General features: G+C 39.7%; 1 protein-coding gene across 9 annotated transcripts in view; it reads right to left on the reverse strand.

The window, feature by feature from the left end:
• The window catches only part of LOC129469372 (Golgi apparatus membrane protein TVP23 homolog B), a 121,545-nt gene that overhangs the window by 85,667 nt on the left and 17,177 nt on the right, over nt 1–18,701 (reverse strand). For all 9 annotated transcript variants that reach the window (XM_063629407.1, XM_063629408.1, XM_063629409.1 and 6 more), the window contains exons 5-7: nt 17,819–17,950; nt 12,488–12,616; nt 10,132–10,258 (exon numbers count right to left, since the gene is read on the reverse strand). In XM_063629407.1, coding sequence (XP_063485477.1) covers nt 10,232–10,258; nt 12,488–12,616; nt 17,819–17,950 — 288 coding nt within the window. In that variant the 3' untranslated portion in view covers nt 10,132–10,231. The remainder of the gene's footprint in view (nt 1–10,131; nt 10,259–12,487; nt 12,617–17,818; nt 17,951–18,701) is intronic.

Raw genomic sequence — 18,701 nt, forward strand, 5'->3', positions numbered from 1 at the left:
TTGTGTTGTTCACTTCTAACTTAATTCCATTTTGACCAAAGATTATACTTTGTATGACTTCAATTATTTTAAATTTATTGAAGCCTGTTTTATGGCCTAACATATAGTCTATCGTGGAGAATGTTCCATGTGCATTTGAGTAGAATGTGTACTCTGCTGTTGTTGGACAGAGTCTCTACAGGTGTCTGGTGGTTTTGTTTGTTTGAGATGGAGTCTCACTTTGTCACCCAGGCTGGAGTGCCGCAGCGTGATCTTGGCTCACTGAAGCTTCCGCCTCCCGAGTTCAAGTGATTCTCCTGCCTCAGCCTCCCAAGTAGCTGGGATTACAGGCATGCGCCACCACACCCAGCTAATTTTTGTATTTTTAGCAGAGACAGGGTTTCACCATGTTGGCCAGGCTGGTCTGGAACTCCTGACCTCAAGTGACCTGCCCGCCCCAGCCTCCCAAAGTGCTGGGATTACAGACATGAGCCACCGTGCCCGGCAGATTTAGTTTGTTTATACTGCTGTTGAATCCTCTTTTTCCTAGTTGATCATCTGCCTACTTCTATGCATTATTATAAATGAAGTGTTGATGTCTCCAGGCACTACTGTTAGATTTTGACTTCTTTACCTTTAACTAGCAAAGCAACTCAGTTTTTTTTTCTGAATAAGAGTTATCAAGTGCTTACCATATACCTGGGACTATGCTGATTCTTTTATGTGGATTATCTCATTTAGTTATTAATAATTATTAAGAGTAAATTGTTATGCCAGGCTCAGAGGCTTACGCCTGTAATCCCAGCACTTCGGGAAGCCAAGGGAGGCAGATCACTTGAGTTCAGGAGTTTGAGACCAGCCTGGCCAAATTAGCCTGGTGTGGTGGTGCAGGCCTGTAATCCCAGCTACTCCGGAGGCTGAGGTAGGAGAATTGCTTGAACCTGGGAGCAAGGGGTCGCAGTGAGCCGAGCCAGCGCCACTGCACTCCAGCCTGGGTGACAGCGAGAGACTCTGTCTCAAAAAAAAAAATAGTAAATTAATTGTTAATAATTATTCAATTGTTTAGTTTTGTCAGCTTTTGTTTCATGTGTGGGATTTTTTAAGTGCATATTTAAGTGTTATGTCTTTCTGATGAATTTGTCCTTTTATCAATGTGTGATGTCCTTCTTTGTCCCTTGAAACAGTTTTTGCCTTAAAATCTACTGTTTGACATTAGCATAGTCACTCCAGCTATCTTTTGATTACTGTTTGCATGGTATATCTGTTTCTATACTTTTACTTTCTACCTATGTCTTTGAATCTAAAGTGTGCCTCTTGCAGACAACATATAGTTGGATCATGTTTTTTGCCAATCTGTTTTTTGTTTTTTGGCTTTTTTTTTTTTTTTTTTTTTGAGATGGAGTCTCGCTGTCACCCACGCTGGAGTGCAGTGGTGCAATCTCAGCTCACTGCAACCTCTGCCTCCCGGGTTCAAGTGATTCTCATCCCTCAGCCTCCAGAGTAGTTGGGATTACAGGCGCCCGCCACCACACCCAGCTAATTTTTGTATTTTTAGCAGAGATGGGCTTTCACCGTGTTGGCCAGGCTGGTCTTGAACTCCTGACCTCAAGTGATCTGCCCACCTAGACCTCCCAAAGTGCTGGGATTACAGGCGTGAGCCACTGTGCCCAGCCGCCAATCTGTCTTTTGATTGAAATATTTAACTGGTTTTCTTCTAATATAATTACTGATAAGGTGGGAGTTACTTGTGGGATATCTGCTCTTTTCCTTTTATGCATCTTATGTCTTTTGATTTAATTTCTCCACTACTGCCTTTTGTATTAAATAGGTATTTTCTAGTATATCATTTTGATTTCCTTCTTGTTCCTCTTATTCTATTTTTTGAGTTTTTATCTTAGAGGTTGCCCTAGTGACTACGATTAATAAAATATGCAAAAAGTAGGTTCAGATTAATGCCAACCTAATTTCAATAATACTCAAAAATTCTGGTATAGCTCTATTCCCTCCCTCCTCCTTTGTGCTATTATCATCATACAAATTGCATCTTTATAAGTTATAACCCTACCAACATTATTTCATAAGTATTGCTTTATGTAGTTGTCTTTTGGGTCAGACAGGAAAAGAATTACAAACAAAAATACATTTATACTATATTTCGTATTTACCTATGTAGTTACCTTTAATGATGCTTTTTATTTCCTCATGTGGATTGGAGTTATTGTCTAGTGTCCTTTCATTTCAGCCTGAAGAACGTCTTTTAGCATTTCTTGTAAGGCAGGTCTGCTAGCAGTGAATTCGCTTAGTTTTTATCTGGGTATGTTTTCTTTTTTTTTTTTTGAGAGGGGGTCTCACTCTGTCACCCAAGTAGGAGTGCAGTGACACAATCAAGGCCTCAACCTGCCAGACTCAAGTGATCCTCCTGCCTCAGCCTCCTGAGTAGCTGGGACCACAGGCACATGCCACCACGCCCATCTGTTTGTTGTATTTTTTGTGGAGATGGCTTTTTGCCATGTTGCCCAGGCTGATCTCAAATACCTGGACTCAAGCAATCCTCCTACCTCGGCCTCCTAAAGTACTGGGATTACAGGTGTGAGCCACCATGCTCATCCTTTCTTATAGTTTTGAAGGATAGTTTTGCTGGATCTAAAATTCTCTGTTAATTTTCTTTTAGCACTTTGAATATGTCATTCTACAGCCTTCTGACCTCTGTAGTTTCTGATGAGTGGTAGGCACTTAATCTTATAGAGGATCCCTTATATGTGATAAGTTGTTTTCCTCCTGCTACTTTAACGATTCTCTTTGTCTCTGGCTTTTAACAGCTTGACTATAATGTGTTTAGTAATAGATCTCTGAGTTTATCCTAGTTATAATTTGTTGATCTTCTTGAATGTGTAGCTCATGTATTTCATTGAATTTGTGGAGTCTCAGCTATTATTTCTTCAAATATTATTTCTGCCTTTTTCTCTTCGTTTTCTGGGAACTCCTATAATGCATGTTGGTAACTTGATAGCACGCCACAGATCCCTCAAGCTCTGTTCACTCGTCATTCTTTTTTCTTTCTGTTCCTCGGACTGGATAATTACATTTGTCCTATTTTCAAGTTTGCTGATTCTTCTGCCTGTTTAAATCTGTAAACCCCTCTAAGAAATTTTTCAATTATAATCTTTTAGCTTCAGAATTTTTCATGCTTTTTGTTTACTGATGCTTTCACTTTGTTTATACATTCTTTTCCTTTCTCGTGTTCTTTGTCCATGGTTTCCTTTAGTTTTTTTTTTTTTTTCTGGGGGGGAATTTACTCCATTGGCAGAAGTTGCTGGGGTTATAAAGATTGTTAGTTCAAATGATACAAGTTGGTTTTTTTTTTTTTGCACTCCCCTGTGCAGGAGGATTTAATTTTATTAACTTTTAGGGTACATGTGCACAACGTGCAGGTTACATATGTATACATGTGCCATGTTGGTGTGCTGCACCCATTAACTCGTCATTTTGCATTAGGTATATCTCCTACTGCTATCCCTCTCCCCTACCCCCACCCCACAACAGTCCCTGGTGTGTGATGTTCCCCTTCCTGTGTCCATGTGTTCTCGTTGTTCAATTCCCACCTATGAGTGAGAACATGCAGTGTTTGGTTTTTTGTCCTTGTGATAGTTTGCTGAGAATGATGGTTTCGTTTCATCCATGTCCCTACAAAGGACGTGAACTCATCATTTTTTATGGCTGCATAGTATTCCATGGTGTATATGTGCCACATTTTCTTAATCCAGACTATCATTGGACATTTGGGTTGGTTCCAAGTCTTTGCTATTGTGAATAGTGCTGCTATAAACATACATGTGCATGTGTCTTTATAGCAGCATGATTTAGTTTTTAAAGCATATTTAAAGGTTGACAAACTTCTTGTTTAGTAGATCTAATGTCTGGGTTTTCTCAGGGATGGTTTCTGTTTTCTAGGTTTTTTCTCCCATATATAGGCAGCTGTAATTGCTGTTTCTTCACATCTTTTGTTGTTGTTGAAAACTGGAAAATTTAAATGTAAGGTGGCAACTCTGCAAATCAGATTTGTCCCACACCCCCCCACCCTTGTGGGGTTACTGTTTGTTGTTATTTTTATTGCAACGGTGGTATGTCTAGTACCTTTCCTGGACTAATTCTGTTTAGTCTGTATTCTTTGTCATGTTGCAGTCACCAAAATCTCTGCTTGGTTACTTTAGTCTTGAGCATATAATTAGACAGGGATTTCCTTAAGTGGTTGAAGCAGTAAGTCTCTCACCTTTACCTGACTTTCTAGCTCCCAACAATATTTTGGCACTTTTCAAAGTCTCTACAGACATCGCACTCCCTTTATTTTTAAGTTTTCTGGCCAGTCTCGTTTGTCCCAACTAGTATAGCCATGTCAGCCAACTGTGCTGTTTAAATAATTGCCACTAATTGTTTATGACAAACAACCTGAGGATGGTTTCCTCATCGAGTGACCTGAGTTGGGTTAAATGAAGACAAGCCCTGTGATTGGGACTATTCCAGGGAGCTGCCAGACAGGTCAAAGAGTGATGGGATGGGGATGAGGCTTCTTGGATAACTCCAAATCTATCTTGGGGGGACTCTAAATTCCTTCAGCGGTTTCTAAGCTACTGGTTTTCACAGCTACTGTGGTCTCAAGGTTGCTGATTTTCAAGGCTACTGTGGAGCCGACGAGAAGAAGATGGGGACAGGACAAGTTAAAACACCACAAAGCTTATTGATCATACAGAGTCAGCCTTTTTCTCAAATACATTTTCTTTGGGTTGTTGCAATCCTTTGGTTAATTTCCAGAGTTTCGAAAAGTTTATTTTGATCATTTCTGCCAGTGTCCTCGTTGATTTCATGCAGAATCAGATATTCAAAGATCCATACTCCACCATTCTGAAAATGTTTCTCTATGATTTTTTTTTGATGGGATACATAGGATCTCTTAAATTAATATAAGCAGCATCTACTACATTCATTTAGAACACTAGACATTACCACCCATGATAGACCATCTAAATGAGAAAATTGCTTCTCTTCTCAAATTTCATAGAATGTCCATGCTGGTTTCCAAAGCACACGGCATCTACCTTCAGTAAGCAACACAGAATATTAGAATACCAGAGTTCAAGTTCGTATCTATCCACTCTCCAGCTCCAACTAAGAGGGCCTAAGGGACAGACTGTTCATCAGTGACTGTAGACTAATGGTTTTCACCCCTTCAGGCCCACAGCCACTTTTTATCAGAAATATTTTTAAACATGTTTTATTATTCTAAAACACAAACAATATGACTACGTGAGGCATATTTTTAAATCATCTATCATCATTAAAGGTAACTTTAATATCTAACTGTAATGTAACAGAGAAATAAAAGGGAGCAACTTATGGTAATGTATCATTCAATCTGGAGATGGCCAAAACTCCTGATGACACAATAATTAGATGCTTGCATATGTACATATAATTACCATTAATGTGCCCACTACAAATGCAGACTACTGCAGTAGTTTTGACTTGGAACTCAAATGCCATGAGCAATGTTGCCACTAGTGACAGTTTTTAAAATGATAGAAAACTCTTGGTTACGTACTGAAAAAAGACTACAAACTTCCCTCACTTAACTGGTAAATTGCATTTTCGGGCAAATCAAGTATTGCAGATCTGCAACAACAGAAATATAAAATGGAGTTATAATCTGAGCTCAAAAAATGTCAATGTCCACCAGTCAGAGATCATGAGGAACAGATCCGTGGTTGAATCGAGTTGGGTTTATCAGCACATTTTTGCACAAGAGAGATCACACACCATGGGGAACCACGGTGTGCCTCAGTATGAGGGTGCCGGGAAGGGCTTTTTATAGGATTTGGGGTTGTGTTGGGTGATTTCAAGAAGGGCTCCATGAATTATGGTTTTACTCTGGATTGAGTGCTTTTAGAAAGCAAGGGAAATTCTAAATGAGTGTACATATTGAAATTTTTAATCTAGGAGGAAGAAAGAACAGAGTGATCTAATGGGTAATGCAGCAACTATCACACATGTAAGCCAAGAGACAGGTATGTTTGGTCGCTCTATGATTTACACAGAATCTTGCTAAGTTCCAGCATGCCTATGGAGTATCTTAATTTTTGTCTTCCTCCACCACACTCAGAGTGGCCTTGTCAGATGTTGGTGTTATATAAAATTGTTTATATTCAACAGAATATAATAGCCTAGCCATTAGGGCCAGGTCAGCTTCCAGCTGACAGCTGTAGGGGTTGCTTTTCCTTTCTCATTATAAACAGGATTTCTATGTACATAATTATTCAGCAAAGTACAAAGAAGTCATGAGATACAGGACAATTCTTTGTTGTCTAAAACTGTCCTATGCTCTTCAGGCACCTAGCATCGCTATTCACTTTCACTCACATTCCTTTCATTGGCCATTGTTAACCACATGGCCTCAAATTAATTAAGGAAGCTGGGAAATGTAGAACAAATGGAATGTTTAGTGAGCATTACTATCTCTACTACATGCAACCTTCAATAAATTATTTTACTTCTCTCAGTATTCGTTTCCTACCTGTAACATGAGGTTACATGGTACATAATGGTCATTCTTCCCTCTTGGGGAGAATCACATGAGATAATACATAAAGGAACTTTAATAAGCTCTAAGAGTTACAGAGATTTAAAAGGCCCATAGTACCTATATGTTGGAGTTAATGTGCCATCACTTCTATACACACACACACACACACACACACGCATCCTTACCTATTTAGAGGTCTGGGTCAAAGAATACATACTCTGAGGGATGTAGAATTAGAATGTGATTTTACTAGGGCCGGGCGCGGTGGCTCACACCTGTAATCTCAGCACTTTGGGAGGCCAAGGTAGGCAGATCACCTGAGGTCGTGAGTTCAAGACTAGCCTGACCAACATAGGGAAACCCCATCTCTACTAAAAATACAAAATTAGCCACGCGTGGTGGCGGGCACCTGTAGTCCCAGCTACTTGGGAGGCTGAGGCAGGAGAATCACTTGAACCCTAGAGGTGGAGGTTGCAGCGAGCCAAGATCACGCCACCGCACTCTCTTGGGCAACAAGAGAGAAACTCCATGTCAAAATAAAAAAACAAAAATGTGATTTTACTTCCATTTTACTAGCACCATTCAGTCAATTCACCTGTATCCAAGGCTGACCCAGGGACAGAAAAACGGAAAACCACTTATCTTCAGTCTGTCCTAATTTCTTCAGTCTTAATGAAATTATTAAAGTGTCACAGATTTTATTTTCTAAAGACTATCTCCCATCCCACATACTTCTTATTATAATGTAATCTTAACACTCCTCTCACCAAGTCCTGGACTCTATGTACCCTTCTATTGAAGCTGGATGGACCTTGGTTACTGCTTCATCCAATGAAGTATGACAGAAGAGACATCATGTGAATTCCAAGACTAATCATTAAAATGCCATGCACTTCTCTTGCTCTCTTGGAAGGCTCATTGTTAGAACTCAGTGCCAGGTTGTGAAGAAGTCAAATGTGCCCACAGGGAGAAACTACACAGTGTAGGTGTTCCAACCAACAGCCTAGCTGAGGCCACAGCTGACGGCCAATGTCAACCTCCAGGCCAGTAGCTGAAAAGCTCCCTGCCACTCCCTGGCTCCTTCCCCAGCCATCACTGTGCTCCATCCAAATTCCTGTCCCACAGAATTTGTGAGCATAATAAAATGACTTGTTTTTCACCAGTAATTCTAGGGGTGGAGTTTTACGTAGCAACAGCATCTGAACAGTGCAACTCAGCAGCAACTATAATATTCACTTAATTACTACATAAAGGTCAACTATGTATTTACTAAATGATTACATCTCTAATACTATACTAACAACTGGAGTTGTTAGTACAATATGGAAAGTTAGTACAAATGGAAATAATCATGGATAATGCTCAAAGTGCACTGTATTGACAAGAATCCAGTTAGGCTATGAGCAACAGAGAAGCCAGAACAATAACACTTGAAGAAGATAGTTCCCTTCACCTTTATTAAAAGTTCAGACAGGTCGCCAGGCACGATGGCTCATGCCTGTAATCTCAGTACTTTGGGAAGCTGAGGCGGGCGGATCACCTAAGGTCAGGAATTCGAGACTAGCCTAGCCAATGTGGTGAAACCCCGTCTCTACTAAAAATACAAAAATTAGCCAGGTGTGGTGGCAGGGTGGTAATCCCAGCTACTAGGGAGGCTGAGGCAGGAGAATCACTTGAACCCAGAAGGCAGAGGTTGCAATGAGCTGAGATCACACCACTGCACTCCAGCCTGGGTGACAAGAGCAAAAACTCTGTCTCAAAAAAAAAAAAAAATCAGATTGGTAGTTCAGGGCTGCTATACCCACAAGATGGAATTCAGACAATATGTACCTCATTTCTCCGCCATTCACAAAACGAAGCCTTTACCACATAGTCCAAGATGGCTGCTCTAGTTCCTGCTATTGTGTCTACCCTTTAGGAAAAAGGGGGAAGGGATGGGCATGCCTCCTCCTTTTAAGGATACTTCCTGGAAGTGTATCTATTGGCCCGAAGTTGGTCATGTGGCCACACCAAGATACAGTGATAAAATCTAGCAAAAGTTATCTTTATTCCAGGATGCCATTCCCTAGCTAATTAGGTGGGAAATCTGTAGCAGGAGAAAAACGAATATTAGGGAATACACAGTAGCTCCTCCCACATGCATATTCTAAAATTCAATTGTTACTTGGTTTAGGATTGCAGTTCAAATAACACAGTTACCTAAAGAAGTATATCAATGTATCCTTTGTTAGACTCTCAACCCTAAAGATTTAGGTTAGATCTTTCAGATTATATTTTAAAACGTCTTCAGTGCAGTATCAATTCTTCTCACCAGACAGAACAGCTAAGTAAAATAAACAAGCTCTTAACAAATTATTAATTTTTAAGAAACGAACTGACACAGAGCAAATATTTTCTCTAAAATACTAATATATCATGTTTTATATCCTACAGATATTCCTGTAATCTGTTTTCCTTGGGAAAGTCACTCAATAACCTGAAGTTCAGTTATATCATCTAAAGTATTACATATTTATCATGAGGGTTAAATGAGATTACACATGTCAAATGCCTTGTAAACAGTAGAATTTTATACAAATATAAAGTTTTGCACCTTCAAAGTTATCACTCCAATAAGACACTTATTCAATTAAATAATCTTAAAAACTATTTTAACAATGTACAAATATATTCACAACATAATCTGCTGATTAAGACTTCAACAAAGTTTATAATACCTACAACAGAATTTAGATGCCTACAATAGTTTGCAGATTGGTTTAGTTTACAGTTACATAGATTGCTTTAAGAAATACCATTAATACAAATGCATAATTTACAATATCCCCATTATAGCAAGAAAAAAAAATAGATTCAGAAAATAAAATGTCTTTTAGGCATTTATTATGCCAAGTACGTAAATTATTCTCATTATGACATGAGAATAATGCTCTTTTAGTGGTAAAAGATCTATTAGCTCAAGGTCCACTGAAGAGCTTTCAATCTAGCTATCCTTTCTGTAAAATAAATAGAACAGCAGCAATCTCTGGGTATTCCTTAAACTATGATGATTCCACTTATATTAACTGTGCCTTAAGTAGATGACTTCTTACAAATAAAAATAAAATTTTATAAAGTAGGTAATACCACTGGCCTGTTTTCACTTGCTTGCATACGTCTAAGAAATTTCCCCACGAGGTACATATTAAAAACTAACAATTATTTCTAACTTATACATAAGCCAAAGTGCTCACTCTTACCATGGAAGCAAAACTTTCTCCTGAAAACAATCTACAGAAATAATATGTAAACATACAGAGCTTTGAGACAGACTAAGAACATCCTCCTACGTTCTATGGATCAAAATGCAAAGGTCTCCATTACCTATGTAAATGAACACTTTCATTAACTTGGGATATACTGGTATTACATGGCCATGTGCATACCTACGGAATGTGCATACCTACACCACAGAACAAATCTTGACAATGTTTCTAGTGCCAACATATACTTTCTAGCCCCAACTGCTGGAAAGGAAATAAAAACTTAATATGAAAACTATTTTTCCATAAATAAAGTTTTTAAGTGGAAAAACAAACCCAACACTCCTCGTTGCAACAGGGACTAAGCTCTAAAAGGTTCAGTCAAGAATCTCTTCAGTTGTTCCCCAATGTAACAAAGCACATGAGCTTTCTCTATTCAGGAACTCTGATCATCTCCAGTGTTCTGCAAAAAGCAAAAAACAAACTCCTTAATATCAAAGTTATTTCACTTCAAATACCCTTCAAGGCCTAGGCCTAGGAAAACATTCTATATTTCTAAGCAGAGCATTACCTTACATACAATGGCCCAATCACATTAAAAAGTAGACATGCTAGGCTGGGCACCGTGGCTTACACCTGTAATCCCAGCACTTCGGGAGGCCAAGGCAGGAGGATCATGAGGTCAGGAGATCGAGACCATCCTGGCTAACACGGTGAAACCCCATCTCTACTAAAAATACAAAAAATTAGCCAGGTATGGTGGCAGGCGCCTGCAATCCCAGCTACTCAGGAGGCTGAAGCAGGAGAATGGCGTGAACCCGGGAGGTGGAGTTTGCAGTGAGCCGAGATCGTGCCACCGCACTCCAGTCTGAGCGACAGAGAGAGACTGTCTCAAAAAAAATAAATAACTGAAAATGTAGACATGCGCCAGTGAAGTAAAATCCATGGATACCATCATCCACCCAGCTGTCCAGTTTGTCCCATTTGAGCAGATGCTAGGTACCATGTAAGACACTAACCCTATCCATGTTATGCCAGGTTTAAGGTTTAATTTCACCTGTATTCCATGTCTCCTTACCTTCAGCAACACTGAAAATTCTAAGGAAAAAAACCTAATAAGCACATACATGAAAGCTACCCTAAGGTGGACCACAGTAAAGGTATATTGGGGCCATGCAAAAATTCTTCAGAATGAGATGATGATGTCCCTACATGAATATTCATTTTCTCTACTTATCATCTTCTGTAAGAGAAACTGTACAGTAGAATAAAAAGAACAATAAATTTTGAGTACAGAGGGCTGGGTTTAAGATCTAGCTTTGTACCACTTAGTAGCTGCATAATCTTAATAATTTAATTTCTCGGGGCTTTAGTAATCTAAAACGTAATCCCTGGACCAGCACCCTCAGTACCACCCAGAAACTTGGGAGAAATGCAAATTATGAGACTCCACTCCCAGATCTACTGAATAAGGAGTCTGGAGGTGGAACCCAGCAATCTTGTGCCCTCTAGGTGATTCTCATGTATGTTCGTGTTTGAGAATCCCTGTCCTACATAACACTTGTCCAACCTATTGTACTAACCAAATGCAAGGTATTACTTATATAAAGACCTAGTCACTTTTCCCAAGAGATTTAACCAATAATTACCTATGACTACTACTCATCCTGCTGAAAACCCTGATGTTGGAGTATTATAGTAAAATCCTTATGTTCTAGGGGGAAAAAAACATCTGAGTACAAATGTTATGGTCTTATTGTGATTCAACTGTTCTCCCTAAAACCATACAACATACAGGCTGGGCACGGTGGCTCACGCCTGTAATCCTAGCACTTTGGGAGGCCGAGGCGGGCGGATCACGAGATCATGAGATGGAGACCATCCTGGCTAACACAGTGAAACCTCGTCTCTACTGAAAATACAAAAAATTAGCTGGGCGTGGTGGCATGCATCTGTAATCCCAGCTACTCAGGAGGCTGAGGCAGGAGAATCACATGAACCCGGGAGGTAGAGCAAAACTCTGTCTCAAAAAAAAAAAAAAAAAAGAAAAACAAACAAAAAAAAAATACAACATACGTTCTTCAAGGGCATTCACTTAAAGCTCCCATAATTAATGAAAAACAACTGAACTTAAAAGTAATTTTTTAAAAATAAGTTATTATCGGCCGGGCGCGGTGGCTCAAGCCTGTAATCCCAGCACTTTGGGAGGCCGAGGCGGGTGGATCACGAGGTCAGGAGATCGAGACCATCCTGGCTAACACGGTGAAACCCCGTCTCTACTAAAAATACAAAAAATTAGCCGGGCGCAGTGGCGGGTGTCTGTAGTCCCAGCTACTCGGGAGGCTGAGGCAGGAGAATGGCGTGAACCTGGGAGGCAGAGCTTGCAGTGAGCCGAGATCGCGCCACTGCACTCCAGCCTGGGTGACAGAGCGAGACTCCATCTCAAAAAAAAAAATAAGTTATTATCAATGATAGTTTATCCTTCCTGGCTTTAAAATAATTTTAGGATACTGACAATACACTTCCAGAATGTCTTGAACACCCCTGAAGAGCAATTAAAACATCTTTATCATTATATTTAAATAACTATATGCCTTTAAAAAACTTCTGTTCAGGAGTGTTTCATAAAAATTAAATTATGAAAGTTAGAAATAATTGCATTAGTCACTGATCACATCCAGAAAACACTTACTTGTCTTAAAAACTGCTTTCCAAAATATGAAGTAGCCATGCTGGTTAAATTCTTTCTGCTGCCCACCTTACACCTGATGTAACCATACAGGTTGGCACCTTGTAGCACCACACCCATGATAACCACCGCCTGGGACAAGGGAAAAAATAATCAATGGTTACTGGCCTGAAATTGACCTTTCTCTGTGCCATAAATGAGACAAGGCAGATTGTCATGAGAAAGAGGGAAGAGGAAGCCCTGCAAAGCCATGATTGTGCCAGTTGAGACTTTTCCAGAGACAGCTGCCAGAACAGACCCATCTGATAGATGCTCTGCACAAAGCACGAGTCATTCTCCCAGCAAGTATTTACTGAACACAACTGCTCTATGTGCCAGGCACCATGCTAGCTGCTGGGGATGCAGTGCAGGGGGAGACTTCTTGCTCTCTGTTTCCCATTGGTCTGTGAGTAAAGTTAGGAAAAGTAAATGAGACTCCGGAAAGGCTCAAATGTTAATTATTCCTATAAGAATTACAGTCAAGAGGTAGATCAAGTTCAATAAACTGAGAGCAGGTAGGGGTGAATCTCTGCTCTATGTGAAAAATGGCTTCTGGTAGCAGGGATAGAACGCCCTAAGGCATAAATCAACAGATGCCTGCCTTCAGTGAGGAGGGAGACAGCTCCAAGGGGAACTGTACTTTTGCAGAGCTGTTTGTTCCTTTGAGTTTCATTTTCTCACCTATGGTGATCCCACTAGGATCAATGAGAAGTGAGAAAAAGAAACTCAAAACCCATTCTTTAAAAATTTCTAATTTATCTTAATTAGAAAAATAGAGACAATGTGAGGAATTCCCAAGGTTAAAGATTCTAATACAGCAATCAGCAAAGTTCTTCTGTAAAGGGCCAAATCATAAATATTTTAAACCATACGGTCTCTGTTGCAATTACTCAACTCTGCTGTTCTAATCCAAAGGCAGCCATAGACAATATAAAATGGGCAAGGCTGTTTTTCAACAAAAACTTACAGCAACAGGTGTCAGGCTGGATTTGGTCTGCAGGCCATAGTTTGCCAACCCTTGTTCTGGAATAAACAGCTCATCAACCATTCTACCCTTTTATATCTGTGACAAGCAAAGCAGCTCAATAAAATGTCTTTTTCCAATCTAGATTTATTCTCCTTACCCTTAACAAGATGTATAGCTGATTTTAATGTTTAATTAATAGATTTAAATGTTTGATTAATGAACAGGTTCACATTCCTAGTAAAAGACGAAGTGGTACTTTCTGTTCTAAACTTATGTTTCATGGAATTAAACGTGTTAGTGTAATAAGAGGTTGCTAGTTTCCTAAATAAAACATAAAACTGTGTCTGTATTTGAATAAATTTCCTTTTAATTTCCCATGCTTCTCCAATAGGGGCACTGCTGGGTGTGTATATATCAACACAACAGGGTACACTTGAATTCACAGACCAATCACGGGTCCTGCTAAGGCATCAATTTACTCAATGGCAACAAATGTTAAAATCCGTAAGTTAAACTTCTGGTTTAAGACAGTGCAGTGAAGTCAGACATGAAGATCTCCCTCCCCTGAAGGTACAAACAGCAAACAGCATTTTTAAAAACACAAATAAACTAAAACCAACAAACATAAAAAAGGGCTGGTGGCCAAAGAAAGAGCCAGGTTGGAGCAGCTCTACACAGCTCTAAACTCTGCAAATAAGCTCTAAGGAAAATTTCACTAATTACCATCCCCAGCAACTTACAGAAAAGCAAAACACCCGAGAAAAAAATGCAGAAATAGCCATGACAGCAGAAACTCCTCCCAACTAACAATGACCCAAAAAGGCAGGAAAATCCTTGCAGCTGGCCATAGTGGTGCCACCAGGTGGGAAGAAGGCAGGAGAGGAAGCACAGAAGGATCAATAATCATGACAGCTGATCATCTTAAGAGAAGTGAGGAGGTGGGAGACTCATGGAGAGCCTGAGTGAAGCCCCTTCCTGTCCTACGGTCTTAACCCATTTATTTTTATTATTTTTATTTATGTATTTATTTATTTATTTATTTTTATTTTTTGAGACACAGTCTCGCTCTGTCGCCCAGGCTGGAGTGCAGTGGCACGATCTTGGCTCACTGCAAACCCTGCCTCCCGGGTTCATGCCATTCTCCTGCCTCAGCCTCCCGAGTAGCTGGAACTACAGGCGCCCACCACCACACCTGGCTAATTTTTCTATTTTTAGTAGAGACAGGGTTTCACTGTGTTAGCCAGAGTGGTCTCGATCTCCTGACCTCGTGATCCGCCCACCTCGACCTCTCAAAGTGCTGGGATTACAGGCATGAGACACCATGCCCAGCAGTCTTAACCCATTTATGCTGTAGGTTGCAATTTTGTGAATTTTTGCATGAGTGAAAAATCAGACCTTGGTGATGACCTTGAGCAGTAGGATATAAATAACTCCTACATGCTTAGCGTTCCAATAATGGAACACTAGGCATAAGTAGGTTAACACAGGATCAAACTGGCTTTCATATAACCTCTCCCTGTTTTGTTTTAAGGAAGTAGAAACACTGCTAGAAAAAGACTGGGCTGACTCTCCTGGATGGATGCTAAAGCTCCAAGGTCTTACAAACAATCCGAAGCAGAAGGGAGTGCACAGCCAACCGGGAGACAAGAGCTCCACTAAGGAAGAGAATGCAAAACCAGGCAGCCCAGCCTAGGCAGCCAGAGCCTGGCAAGTTCTCCACATCACACCTCACACCTGTGTCTTCAGGCCACCAAACCCAGCACTGCAACTCCAGCTCAGAGCAGCAGCCACATGCCTCAGACATCAAGGGAAGGTGGTCAAGGAGGATTCACCCACACTAAACCAGCAGAAAGGGAAAGGGCTGAACAGGGCCCTTGTCACTGTAAAAATAAGCAAAATGGATTAGGAAAAAGGGAAGTGCATTTATGTAAAACTATAGCAAAAAAAGAAAAAAAAAGCATAGTATACAGAAGATAGGTGAAGAATCTACTCAGAAAGAAAAAAAAACCCACCAAAATAAAAGCATTCCTGGGACTATTTCACCCTATAGAAAAACCTAAAGATAAGAACTTAAAAAGCATGAGGGTGAGATAACAGGAGATGAAAATGGAGCTGACAAAGCTAAGGAAATACAGAGAGAAGCCTTAGCTGAGCACCTAAAATAGTTACTGTTCTCTCCTCGCACTCTCTACCCCATTACTTTGTATCATTAACTAACATCCCCTACTGTATTTTTTACTGTCTGTCTACCTTCCACTAGAACATAATCTCTACTGGAGCAGTCAACTTGTTTACCTGTCCCCTAACTTATCCCCCTGTGTTCCCAGACAGCTCTGATATAAGAGTGAATTCTTAAAATTGCTGAGTAAATAAGGAAAAAATAATTAAAGCAACAAGAAAATAGTAGATGAGAACAAATAAAAATGATCCAACATAAACATAACTGGTACCTCAAAATTAAAGGTCAAAGCATAGAACATAAATAAATGCAAAGATTTAACAGAAAAATTTTTTCTGATTCCAAGCAAAAGTTCAGTCTGCCTGTCAGAAAGGCACACAGACTCCAGAAAACTTGATATGGAAAGATAAATACAGATACATCTGGGTCACACGAACTAAAAAAAAAAAAAAAAAAAAAACACCTTATGGGGAGAGATTACAAAGGTTAAGTAAGCCTGGCCTCAGACTTCTCCAAAATATTCAATAAAAGAAAATGACGGAATAGCATCTCCCAAAAAGAAACAAACTGTGACCCAAGAATATTAATCCAGCCAGGTCATCATTTAAGAATAGTCAATAGGCTCATATGTTTAAACATGAGTCAAAAGAAAATGTAGCCAACCAGTAAGTAAAAGGAGAAGCTGCAGTAAGACTGGTGATAGGCAATGAATCAACTTTTTAAAAAAACAGATCAAAGACTGAACAACCAGTAAGAAATATGTCTTCAAAAGATAACTATTATAAAACTTGGTAACACAAAAATAACATTGGAACAAACAAGAGAGAAAGGAGGAAACTCATAGGAAGGAATATGAGTGTTTATTTTCTTCCCTTTCTAAACAGAGTCTATTAAGTCAATAAACAGGTTTAAGTACATTAATTAATGTTACAAAGAAAACCACTAGAAGGACTAAAATAAGACTATAATAAGCAAAACTCTAGAGGTAGGAGGAGGGAGAAGTTAAAGAAACCATATCAGTGTAAAGTTTCCCATTTTCCAGAGCAGGAAATCCATAAATATTGAATAAATTTCCTAATTCGTGAAAGAGGGTAATGATATAAACATATAAAGTAATTAAAGGTAACCACTAGAAGAACTGAAAAAAGACAGTAAGCTTCCAAATCCAAAGAAGGAAAGTATGAATGTATGAGCACACACAAAGAAAAAAAGAACCTATATCGCAAAATAGGACTAAGAAAATACTACAAATTAGGAGGAAAAACATAATTAAGGCCAAAATATATCTGATATCAATAAATATGTGAAATTTTTTCACACAATATTTATTGATATCAGATATAAGATGGGATAAGAAAAAATAATGCAAGATATAAGAAAGAATAAGACTCACAAATTGGGTCAAGTGAGAAACTACATTTTCCAAAGACAGTAGCAACAATATCTCCTCTTCCACAAAGTCTTCTAGCACCTTCTTATTCCTTATCAAGAGTAGAGCCTAATTCCCATTTCCTTGAATGTGGGTGGGCAGCAGAAGTGATGCTATGACATCTTAGGCTAGATTGTAAAAGCTTCTGAGCTAGAACACCCCACAAGTCAAGTACTGGGCCACCATGTAAGCAGTCCCACCACGAGGCCACCATGCCATGAGAAAGCCCAAACGAAGGCACATGGAAAAACATGTGGAGAGGCCATGGGACCTCATGAAGAGGAGACGGCTCACAACCTCCATCATTCCAACTACTGTCTGACTACAACTACTCAAGACCCCAAGCCAGAATCTCCCAGCAGGGCCCTTCCCAAGATCCAGACCCAGAGAAACTGTGAGATAATGGCTGTTGTCGCTCTAAGCCACTATGTTTTGGGGTGATTTGTTAGGCAGCAATAGGTAACCGAAACAGATTACCAACTATTATTTCCAGAAAAAACCACTAATATCCTAGAAAATGGTGGGAAGGGGTCTTTTAGGATCTCTTCTCCAGTATTATAGAGAAAGGTAATGTTGGGAAGCAAAACTTGGGAATTACATGATGAAGCTGCCTATTCAAGATAGGTCCCTAATGATAAGGACTCAGTTGTAGTTGTTGCTTCCTATGATTACCAGCAGATATCTTAATGGATTATTTGAAAGTTCTACACTGATACTCACCAACCACTTTACTCTGAAGGAGAAGAGTGCACTAAAGGCAAATATCACCCACAGCACTGGACAGGCAATAAGTCCCAACCAAAAGATTCTTGATTCAGCCTCTGACACAGTTTTATTCTCTTGAGAGGACTCCTATAAAAGAACATAAATTCAATCATCATGTTGTGAGATTTATCAATTAAAAGTTCAACATGTTTAATAAAAAACATATTACCCACAAGTTCAAATATTAATACACACAGCCCAATTCCTAAGTTAGAACCCCAAAATACATGACTATCACTCTTGTAATTTTAGGAACTGATCTATATTAACTCAAGAATTTTGCATTTTCGGCCGGGCGCGGTGGCTCACGCTTGTAATCCCAGCACTTTGGGAGGCCGAGGCGGGCGGATCACGAGGTCAGGAGATCGAGACCACAGTGAAACCCCGTCTCTACTAAAAATACAAAAAAAAAAAATTAGCCGGGCGTGGTGGCGGGCGCCTGTAGTCCCAGCTACTCGGAGAGGCTGTGGCAGGAGAATGGCGTGAACCCGGGAGGCGGAGCTTGCAGTGAGCCGAGATCGCGCCACTGCACTCCAGCCTGGGTGACAGAGCAAGACTCCTTCTCAAAAAAAAAAAAAAAGAATTTTGCATTTTCAGGGCAGAATGGATGGTTTACCACAACTCATGAAGTAAAGAGTGGTCTCTGACAGGCTTCTATTCAATTCTTCTTGCACTTGTACTATTTACTCATAAGGAAGCTCTAAATGATACCTTTCTGACTAATGATCAAGGAAATCACAGTTATAATCATTCTGGAGACTAAAAGGTCAAATTAGGGTCCAGAGGGAAAAAAAAATGCAATCAAGGGATTCTGGACAATAATCAAAATGTCTTAGCA

Source organism: Symphalangus syndactylus, chromosome 20 (genome assembly GCF_028878055.3).
Source record: "Symphalangus syndactylus isolate Jambi chromosome 20, NHGRI_mSymSyn1-v2.1_pri, whole genome shotgun sequence".
In the NCBI taxonomy this organism is placed as follows: domain Eukaryota; kingdom Metazoa; phylum Chordata; class Mammalia; order Primates; family Hylobatidae; genus Symphalangus; species Symphalangus syndactylus.